The sequence below is a fragment of the Malurus melanocephalus genome, unplaced genomic scaffold (genome assembly GCF_030028575.1).
Source record: "Malurus melanocephalus ecotype Western Australia unplaced genomic scaffold, MMel_1.1 scaffold_115, whole genome shotgun sequence".
Taxonomy (NCBI): Eukaryota; Metazoa; Chordata; class Aves; order Passeriformes; family Maluridae; genus Malurus; species Malurus melanocephalus.
Window position 1 is genome coordinate 566,046 of NW_026623347.1, and position 17,150 is coordinate 583,195.

Consider the following 17,150-nt stretch of genomic DNA (forward strand, 5'->3'; position numbering starts at 1 on the left):
GGCTGAGGGGGCTGAAGGCACCGAGCCTGCGGCGGCCGCCGGAACGCGGGCCCGGGGATCCCCGGCATCGTGAGGAGCGGGCGGGCTCGCATGGCGGGGGCGCGCGGGGCCGCCGGTTGAGATCGGCGCCGCCGCCGCCTCCTCCTTCTCCTCCTCCTCCTCCTCCACCTCCAGGCGCGATGTCGAATCCCGGTACCCGCCGGAACGGATCCAGCATCAAGATCCGCCTCACAGGTAACGGGGCGGCGGCGGCACCGTGTGTGTGTGGCCGCACACCCGCGGCTGGGCCCGGGATCCCCTCCCCTCCCCTCCCCTCCCCTCCCCTGGCGCCTTCGCCCCCTCCCCGGCCTGGCTGTGAGGGGAAGGGCGGCCGGGCCCGAGCTCCCGGCGTTGCTTAACTTTTATCCACCGTTTTTCAGTTCCGCTTCCACCTCTGTGGCCCGACAAAGCCTCTTTGCKCTTTTGTTTATTTATATTTTTTCCCGCCCCTCCGGCATGGGGTGCTTCAGCCCCTTTGGGGTGACATAAATTTGGAGGTTTGTCACTGTCTCCCTCCCGTTTTCCGGCAGGTCAGGGCACGCTGCTCCTTCCTGGGGTTTTTCCTGCACTTTACCCCATGGAAGGTRACACTCACCACCCCCTCCAGCACCCTGACCCTTCATGGGGTCCCTTCTGCACTCTTCCCGATTGGGGGATCCATGCCAATACCTCTCTCCTGCACTCTACCCATTTGTGGGGTTTTTCTGCATCTTCCCAGTGTGTGTGGGGGGGTCCCTGTGACGCCCCTTCCCCCCTCCCAGCCCCTCTCCTGGGGTCTCTTCTGCACCTTCCCTGTCTTTGGGCATCCCTGTGACACCTTTCCCCCTTCCCAGCCTTTCCCAGGGTTTCCTCTCTTCCTCCCCCTCCCTGTGCTGCCCCCTTCCACCCTGCAAGACCACTCTACCCYTTCATGGGGTCTCCTCTCCACCTTTCCTAGGAGAATTCCCAAGGCCACCTCTCCCACAGACTGGCTTTTAGCAAAGCCTTTCATAATTTGCCTTACTTCACWTTAATTAACAACCCCCCCAACCTCCTGTGTGCCGAAGAGGATAACTCAGTTGCTAATRAGAAAACACCCATTTAGTCGGTTTTAGATAGTTATTTTTTTTAGTGCGTTTTTAAAAATTTTTCCTCCTTCCTCACAACTTGTCACCTGGCACATTGTGGCATTCAACTTTGGAAGTTCCTTCCCCATGCAGGAGGTGACACCCAGAGCTGTGTCTGTCCTGCCTCCATGTGAGGCCTCTGAAAGGTTCATGGATGGATAAACCAATTTATGTTGGACCCTGAAAGATCTGGATTAAGTCTTTTGGAAGCTGCTCCGCTGGATGCCGAGCCTGCTTCTTTAATGGGAAGAGACAGTTCYTGCTTGTTGAGACTGCTGTGTGAATTATTAAAAAATAAGGTCCAGTCTAGTCTTTCAAAGGCAACAGGTGGATGCTTGAAGGTCACTTGGGCTGGAGAAGCCACAGTGCTGCTCCAACTGACCAGAATTGATCCCTGGAGAGGGATTCTCTGTGTGTGGGTGCATGAAACATTGGCAAATCATGAGAAAAYGGTGCTGGTTAAACTGCAGTTACAGGTTAACTTGCTCCTGGCACATAACACACTCAGAGGCAGATTATCAAAAAATAAAAATCCTGGTGTTCTTTTAATCCTTTGATTCTGCACTGCTTGTGCTTCAGAAGACCAGAGTTTGTGAGGATAATGTAAATCTGAAAATCCTTTTCTTGGGTGGGAGAAAGCTGGAAATATTCTTAGGTTGTATGAATGATGTTTGATCTGAAATGAGTTTTGTGGTGATGTATACCAAATGTCAGCTCAGTCCTTAATGTGGCTTATTTTTATGCAAGTCAGTCAATAAAAATGTGAGTTAAGTAACTTAGGCCATGGTCATAGCCCTTCTGAGCTTGAGGAGTTCATTTAAATAACAGAGAGAAGCTGTTGGGTTTAATTTTAAAGGCTGAATGCTGCAGCAGAATGCTTTTTTACTTTTAGCATACACTCTGTCTTCTCTCTGAGCTGGGAACGTTTCCTGGAAGAGGCTGAAGTTTCAGTTTATTGAGCAACTTGGTAGATTTATTTTTTATTACTCCTAATTTTTAACTGTATTGAAGAAATCTCCTGCTTGCTCAAACACATCTTCTCTTTTTACAAGCAGGAAAGCTGGGTGGTGTGACAAAAATTGCTGTATTTAATCAGCAAATAAATTGTTCTGGGAGAGRTTTAGGTCTGGAATCGTTGGGCAATGCAGATTCCTTGACTTGGCTGGGACTGGGGTGCTGACTTACCTGTTTCAAATAGCTGCAGCCAGCCTGGCTTGTTCTCTCATCTCTCTGGCTACTGTGAGATTTGAGCACACTTTAAACCTAAGACAGAGAACCTTGTTTGTTATGATTTACTACCTGCATTGTGTTTCCTGTGATTAGGCACTATTTAAGTTTTGCAGTACTGAAAATAGCAGTGTAAATACCGCTTAGGCTGAGGATGCCTGTGAGCATCACTGGGTGAATGGGAAGGGAACTGTGGGTGAATCTCTTGTGATTTCTGTTTTAAGACATCATTTTTTCCTCATGTTGGAAAGGTATTTGTGTTAGCAGAGTGTTGGGGTTATATATGGARTATACCTAAAAGTTCTTGATCCTCTAAAGATTACCAGATTTCATCTCCCAGCTTATACAGAATGGTAGCTTGATGCAAATTGTAATGAACTAAAATGGCAAATAATGCATCCKGTGCAAAAATACTAAAGATCTCAATATAACAACGAGTTGCATGACAGGTCAAAATGACTTTGTGTCCTGTGATCTCAAATATGCTAATCTCCTGTCATATCTCAGTTTTCTCCCCTTATTTCCACTAAAGCCTTCACCCCAGCTGATGATGCAAGAGCCAGAGATACTCTGGCCTTGTCTCTTGTCCCTTGCAACAGTTCTAGGCAAAATAAGAGAAAACTTCCTGTTAAATATGTRGTCTCTTCTTATCTGTGCTGTCATCAGGGCAGCGCAGCGCAGCACAGGAATTGTGAATGCAAGGATGGAAAAATAAAGTGATCCTGTGAGTGCATGTCCTTGCCAAATATGCTCGGGGTCTGCTGGGTCAAGGAGGAACACGATCCACAGGCCAGGGGACCTTCACGGAGCACACGTCCCTTTTTTACCCATGTGCTTCTCTGCTTTCTCTTACAAGGATTTTTTACCAGGTTTGGTGAGAAATGCAGTCTTTTTGTGCTGAGTATTGGAGACACCCTGTTCCAGGTAGCTAGTAGGCAAAGGTTGCGGATGGAACGGGAAAGGCCATGAAGAAAGGGACTAAACATGGAACRATTCTACCAAAAGCAGCTGCAATCTGGGTTCTGGTTTCATCAGTTCTGGCTTTTTCAGCAAGGTCTCAGCTTAGGTGTTAAAAGCTGGCTGGCTACTGGGGCCATCCTGGACCTGAGGGAAGTTAAACTTTATGGATCACTTTGTAGCTGGAGCAGGAAGAGGAAGGATCTCRTGGATGGCCATGTTGAGGACTGATGGCAAAACAGTTTCTTAAACAGAAGAGCAGGAGCTGGTGTAACAGGAGGATCCAAATAATCTTCTCYAAGCACCTCACTTCACTGTGGTTCGGAGTCCTCAAATCCTCCTTGGCAGACCTGGCCTGGGAAGGTGCTGGGCTGCTCATGGTGGCAATTTTGGGAGGTGGGTGTACGTGTACGAGAATCCTCCCCGGTGTGAAGAGTGAGAAAGTGTGGTGTCAGAAGCATTGGGGAGGAGTGAGGAAGATGATGATGAAGCAGGTGGTTACTGTGGAGTTGAGGGAAGAGCCAGAGGGGATTTGTAGGTGACAAGTTTGATTCCTGTAGGTGACAAGTTTGATTCCTGTAGGTTAGGTGGTGGTGCATTGCAGTGGCAAAGAAAGGGGAAGAGGGAAGAAGTGGTAGAGACAAGTATTCTGCATGCACTTCAGCTCACGGTAGCCAGCCAGTTTAGGGAAGCCCCAGCCACAAAGTTGGCCAATTGGTAGCTGATAAWTGGGTGGCTTTGGGACTTTCTTGCATTTGTAATTTAAGGAATCCATAAAAGAATATAGTGACTTCAAGTAGAAGATAAAACATTGCTCATTAGAGCAATGTTCACTTAGGATTGTTACGAAGGCACAGGCTAAAGTGTGTCCCAAATGTCAGGATGTTTTGCTTGCCTTTCATGACTAATGTATTGATCAGTGCAGTGAGTTAACTGACTGATCAATAGCAACACTAATATTGGTGACCTGCACACTTTTCTGTCCCATGTTCAGGAAAAATGAATATCTGTGTAGGGATCTCTCAGTCAGATAAGTCATGGGCTGGTGTAGGTTTATGTATTTTATGCTTGGGCATCAGGACCACAGGTTCCAGGTGAAGAGTGCTGGGGCAGGAAGGCAGGAAGAGCTGGCTGCTCATCCCAGCCTCCCTGGCAGTTGGGTTTTAATATCGAGCCAGCTTTGTGCCATGGTGGGAAGCAGCAGTTGGGTAGCTCCAAATTTTTTTAGCATGGTGAACTGGGAGTGTGTCGAAATCCATGTCTCATTATTTTCTTCTCGTAAGGATTTTCTCTTCCCCACGTCTGCTGGGAGCGGGGGCCTGGTTGTGATTGGAGCACAGGGTTGGAGCTCGGCGCGGAGCTTGGCCACAGATTTCCTGTGTGATGCTGAGCGAGGCACTTAATCTCCCTCTGCCTCCCTTCCCCATTTGCCTTGGGAAGCAGCAGCGTTTTCGTGAAGGTAAATTTGTGGCTGTTCAGAGCCCTATGGATCGGGATGGCAAAGAGGCTTGGGGCATAGAACTCTGGGGACATTAAAAAAAAAAAATCTTGCTTTCATGCGAGGAAGAGAGAGCTCAGCCTTGTCAGTTGGCCAGCTGACATTTTTGGGCTGCCAGAGTGGGAATCCAAAGAGCAGCCTTTTCCTCTGGGCAGGCTATGGGGAGCAAGTCTCCTTTTTGTTTCTCCCAGTAAGTCAAAGCTGTGCCAGCACCATTGTCCTGGTGGAAGTAAATTAAATCACCAAAAGGGGTTTGTTTCAATATCCCCCTCAGGCGGAGAAAGTAGAAACAATAAGTACTTTATTCCTGACTTGAAACTTTCTTTTGTCAAATTGAATGTCTTCATATAAAGAAATGCAATTTGGGATGTGGTTGTGCAGTTCTTTTTTATTCCATACTGCCCACCAGTCTAAGAACAGTTTTCTCATCCGTTTCTTGAAACAGATTTATCATGTTTCTAAATTTCTGTAGCATCATCCTTTCTGTTTGTGTTTCAAAATTAATCATCAATTTTGGGGAAATACAAGCAGTGTTGAATTTTTCAGTGATGAARTTGCTCTTACACCAAAATGTTCTGTGTGCTGGGTAGAGGAATTTTACTGACGGCAACTCCAAGGCTGCTGAAATTGCCACTGTGAAGAAAGATAACAAACGCCCTCAGTTGTGTCTCAGCTGACTGGAGGCTTGCTTGGTGGGTCACAGGATGGAGAAGTACATCATGGAAATGCCATCCATGTATGCAGTTTCTGGTGGTTTACCTGGAGTGCTGCCCACCTTGAAGCCAGTCCAGTTGCCATGCTTAGAGCTGGATTAATCTGGTTGGATTACTTGCTGCTATTTATGGTTCTTGAGTCAACTTCTCCCTGCTGAGTTGGTTTGGGCTGTCTTGGTGGAGGCAGCAGGGTAGAGCAAAGTGGTTTGGACAAGATGTGGTTAAATCGGTCGGTTGGGTGTGAAGTTTAGGYCTGTACCCAGCAGAGCAATTCATTTAAGACCTTAGTGAAGACAAAATTTTAAAAAGAAAGCTGGAAAGAGACATTTTGTCTGCCATCTTTTTCCCTAAGTTCGGAATTGAATCTTAGTTTTTTGTTAGTTTTTCTATCATTATTCCTCTGGAAATAGTCATAAATATTACTCTGAGAAGGACTAAAGTYTGGAATATCACTGAAAGCTTTGATATTTTTCATGGAAAGAGATGATGATTTCTTCTCCCAGAGTGAAATAAACTGTTACTGCAAATGGTTTGTCCTTTCGTCTACTGACAGTTGCCGGGCAGAGAGGAGTAAATGTGATCTTGAGTCTTAAGGTACGTGTTGACAACCACTGTGTTGTGGATCTGCTCAGCTTTTAGGGAATGTCTTCATGAGGTCTCACTGTTGTCCGTGWTGCTTTGCCATCCCAGGGTACCTTTTTGAGGACAGCACTGCAGTTGATCCACTTCCAGCTCTTTTCACCTTGGTATGGTCTCACATTCTCTGCCATATCTGTTGGCAGCCCTGCAGTTAAGCCTGCAGGTAGTTGACATGGAGCACTTGTATTRTGGCTGGTGATGAGGAAGCTGCTGCTCTCACATTGTGATCTTTCAGGTGCTTACAAAAGAGTTCCTGCAATRCTGCTGCAGTAACTCAAGATGTTATCTCCTTCTTGCTCTGCTGACCCTCATTGCCARAAATTTGTCACCTGCCATGAAAAAGCTGGTGGAGGAAAACCTGTGCTCACACTTCAGCTGCTTCAGTGCAAATTGAGCTTCCCTGTGTAAGTCTAGCTCAAGGAGTTAGACTAASATGCTGAGCATTGTGAAGCTCAGGTGTGTGCATGTGTTGGGAGTTTTTGGGAGAGAAAAACAGAAGATACATTAGTGATTTCTTGAACCATGCAGTAAGTGTGTATATGACAATTTAAAATTATTTCTCTAAGTATTGATGTAATWAAGAAAGCTGGTTAGCTAAATAAGTTAGTAGGTCCATTAGCATTAAGATGCTGCATGTTTTTAAACTTTGTTTCACATGTGTTTAAGGGGAAATTCAGTCATTTGTGAGAGGGGTTCCCTGGGGATATTTYACAGTTTTCCATGTCTGTGAAAGTCATAAAATATAATGGGAGGATGTAGCAGAAATGCTGGAGCTTTTTCTATGACATACTCTTTTATGAACTGGCAGCTACATGGTGAATATTTGGGGGTGTAGGATGATAAATCTGATGATGCTCTAGTTGAATTGGCAGAGTAAGCATCCATGCTGTTTCAGAAAGAATCTCTCCACAGGGCTGTAATAGCTTGATGCCTTCCTCTTCAGTAAGTCATTTTTGTCAAGTTAAAGGCCAAAATTCAAACTGGCTTGTTGTCAAGGACACTAAGCACAGCAGGCAAAAATCCCCAAGGCTACCCAATTCCCAGCATAGATAGATAAAGCTGGCAGAGCCTGCTTTACTCGTCTTCCCCTCCCCCGGAAAAAATCCTCTTCCCTGGGTTTTTTTTTTTGGAGGATATGGGCACTATTCCGCATACTAATACAATTTAACAGAAAGTATTTAAATGGAAGGTTTGTTCATCTGTTTGTGGGTAGAACAATCCATTATTGTTTGGGAGTGATGGAAAAATAATGCACAATCCCTGCAGTGAGCTCGCGGTGCTGCAGGCAGCCGTTCCAGCTGTGCTCACCTCGCCACAGCTGGAGGGAATTGTCCTTGGCACAGCAGCRTGGCCCGGTGAGCACCAGCCCTGTGCCTTGGCTGTTGTGTGATGGAGCAGTTCAAATGGGTTAAGCTYATAATCCTAAACCGTAAGAAACGATGAAAAATCCTGTGGAATTGGACGTTTGTAACAGCTTCCCATTTTACTCTTGGGGGTCCTGAWTCCTGAGGCTGTACAGCAGTTTAGGAATGAAGGGCAGTGTTAAACCACACTATCAGCTTCAAGGATTATTGACCACTACACTGCTGTTGTACTCCAGGAGTGCTGGGTGTCCCTGAATGTCCTCACTAATGTGCAGTTTTACCCGTGGATGRTTTTTTTGAATGGTGGATGTTTCTTTCCCAACCCATTATGAAGAAGCTCTGCTGAGGGAAATAAAATTTGTTTCTTTTTCTTTCATACATAACCTGGTTATTATCCTTCTMTTGCAGGAGTTTTTGCTTTCATAACAGGAAAAGAAATATTTTCRATAGGATTCAATCTTTTTTCCTCGAGTTGATGAGTTCTTTCTAGATACATTTCATTATTTGCAGTAAAACAGCATTTTTGGATGAGTGAATTAGGAAAAATAACAGTTTTTTTGATCTTTTAATATGTTTACAGCTTTGTCTTCCTTAAAGAYAAAGCTTCCTTGCATTTCCTCTAATAATTAGACTAAAATGAAATGGTTATATATTTATCAATTTAAAGTTTCTTTATCTTGTTCATGTCACAAAATAGCAAATTAAATTTGCACTTGTGAAATTCTAGGCTTCTAATTTATCTCCCTGATGTTTCCAGGGCAATATTAAATGCTCTCCTTTGTATTTTTCTCCTGAAAAGAAAGGTTTAAACACTGAAGATAGTTGTGKTTTTTATTTATATTGGAAAATAATTTATTTATTTTGGCAACTCCTCACATCAGTCCAGACTTTCTCTTTTCATGGCCCTGACCTTTCTTGCTCACATGCCGGATTTGGTCTGTGTTGCACCCCCAAAGCCAACCGGACATTGCAGCAGAAAATTCAGTCCCTACGTTGAGTGCTTTTACATTCTTTAGTAGACGGGGTGTATGACCCAAAAAGTTTATTGGAAAGGAAACATCTTTAGAAATACATGTGCTCTGTTTTCCTGAAGAGCAAAAGGGAAAAAAAAAACCAGAACTCCAGACTGAAAATGAGCTGATTGTATTGTTGCTTTAACGTAATTTTTTGACTACACAAGTGCAGAATTTAGAAAAATGAGGAATTTCAATTTGATTCAGACTTGCACTGATTGATGYACTTCCCAGGGAATCCTTGTTCTTCATCCTTGCAGCTGATACGTTTTGGTTCCTTTCCCATGTGCAGACATTTTTATAACCATGTGGTAACTTTAACTCAGAACTGCAATATCATATTTTACATGTGTAAGTCTAATTAGCAAATACCTCTTTGTTGAAAGGGCTTATTTAATGTTAATAGGAAGAGAAYCCATTACATTTGGTAAACTTTGGTTTTGCAACTGGGTGGGTGAGCATAATCTAAAGGTCTGATGTCAGCCTTTGAAAGAGAAATTGGGTRCATTTTCTGTGCTCTTAAAGTGATTTTTACCTCAGTGCTTTCTATCCAAGGAATTCCGAGCAGTGTCTCTYATATCTCTTTCTTAAAAACATCTGCAGACAGGTAATGGCTACATTAAGTACTGCAGTGGGCATGTTCATATCTCATGTGTCTGTAAATACCCTACTGAGCAGATCAGAGAGAGCAGAAATGGCTTGGTGAAAAAAAAAAAAAGGCTGAAATGTTGTGGCTTTTGGAATTGGCAAGGAATGCAGTATATCTAATTTTTCATCTCCCAGCTATCCCTTACGTAAAGCGTTTCTATGCTGTGATCGGCTGATGCATTTAACCCACCCCTGAAATTGTTTTTAACCAGAGTGAAAATACTTCTACTGAGTCCCCCATGCACAGAGGAGTGGTGAAATAAGGTGAGATGAGGTTAAAAGGCAGAAGTGAAGTTRGGGAAGCCGGTAGGTGCCAGAGAGYRGCTCAGCTGTTAGAAACCCAGCGTGGTTCCATCAAACTCTGAATRTTCTGGAGTCAGAGAAGGGCTTCAATGCTGAACTCAGGCTTTAATGACTTTATACAACTTGGTAATTGTGTGATATAACCAAGTTCTGTGATATACACACACTCGGATTTCAATCTATGTCTCTGCATCTTTTCTCAGAGATCCATCATTCAATCAATGATCCAACATTAAACTTGCCTCTGGAAGAGCCCAGGCTGTAGGAAAAAGTGTCTGGCRCTTTGTAAGAGTGACTTCTGCATATTGGGCAGTAATTAGCTAAAATATAGTATGCTGTCTGTACAGTTAATGTCCCATAATGGAATCACCCACATCTTTTATTCCTTCTTTCCAAGATTTTTAGGGAATTTAATGTTAATAGGCTTCTTTCAAGTTGTATTCATTAATGTGTCTCTGCTCATTCATTGAACTGTGTGTGAGACAGCTGGGCAGCCCTGACACTGGTCTGCAAACCCTGAGTCTGCTTAGGGTTATGGAATCTTCTCCAATAATTGTGCTGTCACCAGCTCTAGAATGTGGTCTAGAAGGAGACTTTGGCAAACAGAAGAAATATGTAAATAGGTAGTTTTATGTGTTGTATTTAAATACCTCTGCAGAGTTCYAACTCTGTCTGGTAACAGGATAAATAACACTTCAGTACAACCCAGCAGCTCGGCTTGGACTTCCAGTCACAGTAATTTCTTTTATAATTTTTATTATTTGTGCAATCACAGAAGTAATTTGACTTGTTACAAATAATGTTTTGATAAGCTTCAATAGAAATTAGCAAACCAGCCATCAAATAGGATTTATAAAAAGTTGCTTGGGAAAATGTGTTGTAAGTAGTCTGCAATTCAAGGCATTTCCTTTGCAGGATGCTTATCAAATCTGCGTGTGCTACTTCCAAATTGAGCTAGAATGTAGATGAGAGCTATTTTTGAGGGGGGGCGGGGGAATAAAGCCCAGTTGGAAAGTAGTAACAGGTTTTTTTCTCATTGCCTTAGGATGTAAATCCTACAAATGTGCAGAGAGAAAACAGACTTTGAAACAGCCGAAGAAAACAGATTTATCTGTGATGTTTGAGATGATGCTGGTAGTGTAAACGTGATTGAAATAGTCATTGTAGGAGTGGTGAGTAAATGTACTAGAAGKTTTTGGATAAACTGACTTCTCTTTGCTGTTCCATATGCCAAGTAAAGGCAAAATGTCCTGCTTGTTTCTGGGATGYTCCTTCCCCAGGGAGGCTGTATCAGGAGGAGCAGACGCCAGTTTTAAGGATTGTCATCCTCCCGGATGCCAATGTAGAGCTCTTCTTTTATGTCTGGATGTGGATACCAGCCTCTCTGGGCTGTTGGAATTAAGATGTTGCAAGACTGAGGGGAAAATGATCCAGCAGATATTTTTGTGGGGGTTTCTTCTAGATTAATCATGTTTTTAGGCTTTTGATGTTTCACAAATCAGCAGTGAAACCTGGAATGTGGAAGCTGTCTACACATTTCAGGACAAAATGCTGCCTTAGTTGACTATCAGGCTGATGTATAAACTTACGGGACAAGCTTAATCTTTTTTTCCAGACTGAAAAATTATCAGGCTGAAAAAGGATCTCACCTGTCATTTTCCTCTAACTAATTTTTGGCTTTTCATCTGACTTCAGTCAAATTTGATAAAAGCAGAGATGTTAAGCATACCAGGGCTCAAGACTCATGGAGATGAAGAGCTTGGGAGAGCAAATCCACCCTCCCACGGTCTGGCAGAGTGGTCCTGATCCCAGCTCTGTGCGCAGGAGATGTGGAAGGAGCAATCTGGGAAAGTGGGAGAGGAGCTCTGAGGTAGGAAGGGGAGGGACATATATTAATTAAGTCCCCCACACCTAGAGGTAAACCAAGATTCATKAACTGCAGTGACAGTGTTTTGATTTTTTATTGGGTTCCTCCGCCCCACCCCCAAATTTACCAAAATTCTCTGAGGCAAACATCCAGATGGCTTTATCAAGCACCTGTAATAACACTTCCTATATGTTTGTTTGGATTTAGGGGTTTTATTTTGCCTTTTCACCCAGCTGAAATTGTGCCTTAATTCCTCACACAAAGCTTCAGCTGCGCCCTGCGAACACGTCGCTTCTAGCACCAGCCACTGCATCAACCTCCTACTGGCATTTTTTAATTAAAAGAACAGCACTATCACTTCAAATTAGTGCCACATAGCTTATTGGAGTAAGGAGTGAAATGGTGTTTAAAGGTTTTTCTCTTGTGAAAATTTTTTATTAAAATTTACTCTCTTTTGGTTTTATCAGTAGCGTGTCWTTCAGTGCTTGGACAATATCAGATTCCGAGGTGTGCGAGTGATATGAATGCAAATAAAAGCCTGGCTTTTAATATCTCGACTATTTGATAAACAAGAAGCACCTTCTTCATAAAAACAAAGCAACCATGTTATTTTATGATTCCCACAAAGGAAGTGTCAGCCTGTTTTTCAAGTGCATTCCCCGTGTGGAGAAGGTAGTGAAGAAATAGATATTTCTGGGAGCTTCTGTGCCATGAACTGTGAAGAGCTGTTTTTGTAATCCTGTTCAGTGAAATTGTTAGGCCTCTGTTATACTAAATTACTGTGAGAGCAAGGAATATATCCAGGGGGAGGTAGCCCTAGTGAGAATTTTCCTCRTGCAGCATTTCATTTTATCTGGAATATTAGCACTGTTAACCATCCATGCGAAATGTAATGTATTCAATCTATTTAATCAATTTAAAGTGGAAAGCAAATGTCTTAGGCTTTGGGTGAATCAGCTGTCCTCATGTATTGGGTTTTTTGGTATTAAATTCTGGGCTTTGGATGTGCTAATACAGTAGTCTGATAAAGAACTTTTTGTTTAAGAGAACTTTCTTCTTATTTTTTTTTTTTCAGGATCCTGCAACCGAATGGTGTCACTTGCATAAAATCCTGTGTCTGAATATGCATTAAGGTTGTATAGGAAGAGGCATCATATTTTTTTCTTCAAGCTCCCGTTTATATATGTAATACCTTTGATCAAGGTATCTCAGAGCAGCAGTGGGATTGTAATTTATTGATGTAATGGACACTGACATTTTGTAGAAGGAAAATAGCAAACAGGTGCTGTTGACAGGCAGTGATGAATGTATAATGTTGAGAAAATTGTGACCRAACATCCTGGTCAGAATAATGCACTAAAACATTTTCACCCATATCCCAGTCTTTGTGACTGCGAATTCACTTGGGGTTTGAAAGGGAGGTTYCTTTAGCAAGTAGTTTGCAAGTTGTTAATCAAAATTGTCCATGGGAGGAAGGTTCACATATATTATTGTTAAGCCACTGTTGAGAAACTGATATTGCAATGAAAATGTTTATTTATTTTGAAAGAAAAATCTGTGCTAGAATGCTACGCATGCTCTGTTTTCATTCTAAACTCTATTTTTATTTTGCTCTCTGCAGCCAGTCTGTAACTAAAGCATTCCTAGCATCCTTTGGCTGGAGATTCAGTCAAGGACTTTTTCATCCTGCTTTCAAGATGATTCCAGTCTTTCTTGAAGCTTCTCCAAAGGAAATTTCMTTCTGTAATGGATATGGTGACAACGAGGGAAGTCACTGCTTATGGTCCAAAGGCTTAGTGACATCCTCTTCTTGTTGTCATGTCCTGCCATGCTTAATCTGACAACAAATGGAAATATTTTAGGATAGCTACAGTGGCACACAATAAGAGTTGGAGCCACTCTGTATCTGTGATGTTAATTCTGCTTGAGCTCACGCAGCTCACGAGCTGGCTGTTAACACAATAATGTGGATAAATGTTTTGTGGGCACAGAGGAGAGGGACTGTGTCCGTGTCCGTGGGCGACAGAGCTCCCTCCCCGCCTCCCGATCCAATCGAAGGGTATTTGCCACCACGGATTGGATTTTCTTGCTCAACCATGCATTGGCTCTGACCAGTGTGTTTGTTTTGTTGTTCATCCCTGGTGACTGTCAGTAGCACTTGGCTGAATAAACAGAGACTRTTGATCAAATTTGAAGTCATTAGCTTGGCAGTTTAAATAGATGTTGGCCTATATGATTAGAACAAGGGAGTAACACATAGGCTGATACAGCTTTATTCGAAATAAAAGCTTCCTTTCATGGAATCTTGTTTGGTGCCATTCAACTCCCAGTTTTGTGCCTCCCTTAGGTCATGCAAGAATGAGACATTTTGCTTAAAATACCTAAAGTGAAGAGGGTGGCTTTGCTTGTGTAAGAGAACGATAACACGGATATAACATGGATCTGCTGAACTTTGATACTAATTGGAGATCAGGTTTGGAAGAAGGGAATGCTATGATGAGGTTATTGGTTAACCACATCCAGCTAGGGCATGTCCTGGGAGGAATTCTGCTCCATCTCCAGGCCCCCAGYGCTGAAGCAGCAGCGGTGTTTGATTGTCCATCTCGCTGCTGCTCAGCTGAGAGACACACGGCTGTGAGSTCTGGGTGTTTATACCCAAACACAACGGGTGATTAATTACTTCTGATGGAAGACATTTCCTTTTAGTMGCTGCTCTTGTGCCATGTGCCTGACAGCCATCTCCATTATTTGAACGCTTTGGATGGAGCATTTTGCAGAGGGAATTGTGGACCCTCGAGATCCCATTCCCATGCCCCAGCACGGAGCAGCAGTAATCTTCCTGCCGCCCCGGTGCTCCTGAGTCACGGTGCTGCCTGTCCCTCGAGAGTGTGCACATTCAGCACGGGGACACACATGGATTGACCCACATTTCCTCAGGCACAGCAGCAGTCACGTGCAGCTCATTGCCAGGAAATCAGATGAGAACTGATGTAACTCAGTTCATCCARTGTTTGCATGGCCCGGGCCAAAGTGCTTTTAGGGATTTACCTCTTGTGTGACTAATAGGTGATTAGGTGGATGGGAGTGAATGTGTCTACGTGCTTCTTGTAGAGAAGACTTATCCTGTAACAATGGCAGCACCAAAAAATGTCTCTTACACATCATTCTGTCATTGTAGTTTTTAATTRGGGCTGGTTGTTAAATCAGATTTTCTTCCTCTGTGTAAAAGCTTTCATGCTAATTCCTTGGAAAGTTTGTTGCGTAGGCATGTTTTCCCTGCAACAGCTGGACAAATGTCCTGTAGAAGAAAACAATGATTCAGTCCCASGATTAATAAAAGAACAAAAGTAGGTGAACGAATGATAAAAATTTGGCTTCACAAAGCTATTAATACCTCTGTAATTGCAGTCTTTTTTTGGAACAAGCCTCGTTTCTKTCCCATTCTCCTTCCCCTCTGTCACAGCTTCTTTATTCCTGGACATCCGCTCACAGTCCCCCTCCTTCCCCAGTGCCACCGTTGTCACCTCCCCACGTCCCCCACCCTGAGTTCAGCAGGGCTGGCACAAGGCCCAGGCTAATAAGYCCAGACAAGCTGATTCCCTGGCAGGTGTCCAGGTGGCTGCTCACCTTTTAGCATTGGTGCCCTCCACAGTGTGGGGCTTTCTGGAGTTTTTCATTTGTAAMCAAGGAGGGTTTGATCTGAGTTCTCTGAACAAATTAAAAAATAGACATAAAGACAATGGAGAGAGATCGTAGCCTCTTGGGCGGATGTTGAAAGGGTTTATAACAGGCTGAATAATTGCAAAACAAGCTAGTGGAGATTGAAAAAATTTCCAGGAGTTAAAAACAATATTGTAAAACAGTTAATGTACCTTAATCAAAACTAGAAATTATACCAAGAATTTAATTTGGGCAAACACAGTTTTTTTTATCTTTTCCTGTTTTTAAACTTTGCACCTTTATTTTAGCTTTTGTGTAAGAAATTAAAGTAATTGTTCCATTTTGTAGCTCAGCASTTAATCAGCCTGACTTTGTTTTTTATTTTGCCTGGATGGTCAAGGTGTCATTTTTCCCATTTTTTTTGCACACACCTCTTGAATCATCTGGAATCTGATGGATGTCATTTGAATATAGAATGATAATGAAGACAAAAATAGATGTGTGCAAAAGCTGGTAACAAGGWAACCATCAAGAGGAGAAAGTGGAATGCTTAATTCCATCTAGTGTGGGCAGTTTCCCCCCTAAAACATTAAAAGCATTTCTACCTCAGTACTGAGATCCAAGTTAGGATCAAGACTTCATTTATTATGGGCCATTAGGCTCTGCCACTTCTTTCCAGCACCAACTCCATCTTGATGATCCATATGTTTGTTATCCTCAGGTTGATAACGACAGCCCAGGGAGCTCTGGGAAGAAAGAAGTACTTTGGAATGAATTCCAGCTGGTTCCATTTTTGGCTGGCCACTCTCTTAAGTAGCCTAGAACAAAATGAACTCATGRCTCTGGGCTTTTGTATTCTCTTAACTCTTCACTGAAGATGGACTTTTGCTGCCCGGATTTTTAAGTCAGAGCTCGCTTTTGGTCGGTTCAGAAAGAGCTGCTCCATCTCAYGTGTTTGTTGCCATCTTGACCACAAAGCAAACAGCAGATTTGAGAATAAGGAAGGCAAAAGCTGTAAGAGCATGAAAAAGTTTCTTTGGCAGCGAGGCCCGTGGCTTTGAAAAGCTTTACATGACAAGACTTGAGGCTTTTTATGTTTCTATCCAAACATGCCAAAAAGCACTCGGCATACCTCAGTTAAAAATCTGAGCATGGAAAATGGCAGGATGTGCTGGAAATCAGGGAAAGTTTCTGAGGCATTTGTTAACCTGAGGTATGTGGTGGTAAAGCRGTGATACGGTGCTGATGCCTTACTTGAAAGAAAGAATGCTTTGCATTTACTTTCAAAAAAATTTGAGGTGTTGACTGTGCCTCTTGAAAAGTCATCCAGTCCCGGCTGGAATTTGTTCTGGTAGCAGTTACTGAAGTTAGTAGTGCCAGAAGAGGCGTTTGGTAAGTGTTATTCCTTGCAATAGATTTTGAGCAACTGCTTGTTACAAGATTTCTAGTTATTAAAGAAATGCAAAATGTGTCTGGGTTATGCTGACACAACTTAAGCCCAGTGGATTGTTCCTGAGGTTTCTTTCTATATAGGTAGTAGTGTGTACGCCAAATTTTCCTGTGGAATTTCTGTATTGAAAATTTTTCATTCAGTGTTTCAATACGAGTGAAGAAATATGGATTCTCAAATATTGTGGCCACAGTGGTCATCAGTGTTTTGTACTTTTATCTGTGACTTCTAAAAATTACTGYGGCAAAATTTGTTGGTTTGTGTTTTCAATGTTTTTAAAATAGGGATTCTTTTCTTCTTCATTTTGCTGGAAGCTAATCTCAACATCAGCAGCATTCTGGGTCACTGAAGTGATTCCCTTGCCAGCTTCCTGTTCTTGGTTCTCAAGGAAGCTTCAGTTTAACACTGAGTTGAGCAGCCCAGAGCCAAACTGTATATTGAGCACCAAGGCAATRTTCCATGTGGATTGTTTAACTACAACTCTTCTGCTGATACATTTAAGCCCTCATGGGATGAACTAATAGTTTACATAGTTAACAACTTACACATAAGTGTGTAAGTTCTTCATTTTTTGAATAACAATGTTCTTGCTTTTGAGCAATCTACTTAGCACTTGATGAAAACCAGACATTAATTTTGTACTGTTTTATTAAAATACCCCATTGG

The 17,150-nt window shown here is 42.8% G+C and overlaps 1 protein-coding gene across 4 annotated transcripts in view; it reads left to right on the plus strand.

Annotated features, from left to right (window-relative positions):
* The first annotated feature begins 6 nt into the window (after window positions 1-6).
* SMURF1 (SMAD specific E3 ubiquitin protein ligase 1) overlaps window positions 7-17,150 on the plus strand; it is a 45,055-nt gene continuing 27,911 nt past the window's right edge. For all 4 annotated transcript variants that reach the window (XM_057369801.1, XM_057369802.1, XM_057369804.1 and 1 more), the window contains exon 1: window positions 7-234. In XM_057369801.1, the coding sequence (XP_057225784.1) occupies window positions 180-234 (55 nt within the window). In that variant the 5' untranslated portion in view covers window positions 7-179. The remainder of the gene's footprint in view (window positions 235-17,150) is intronic.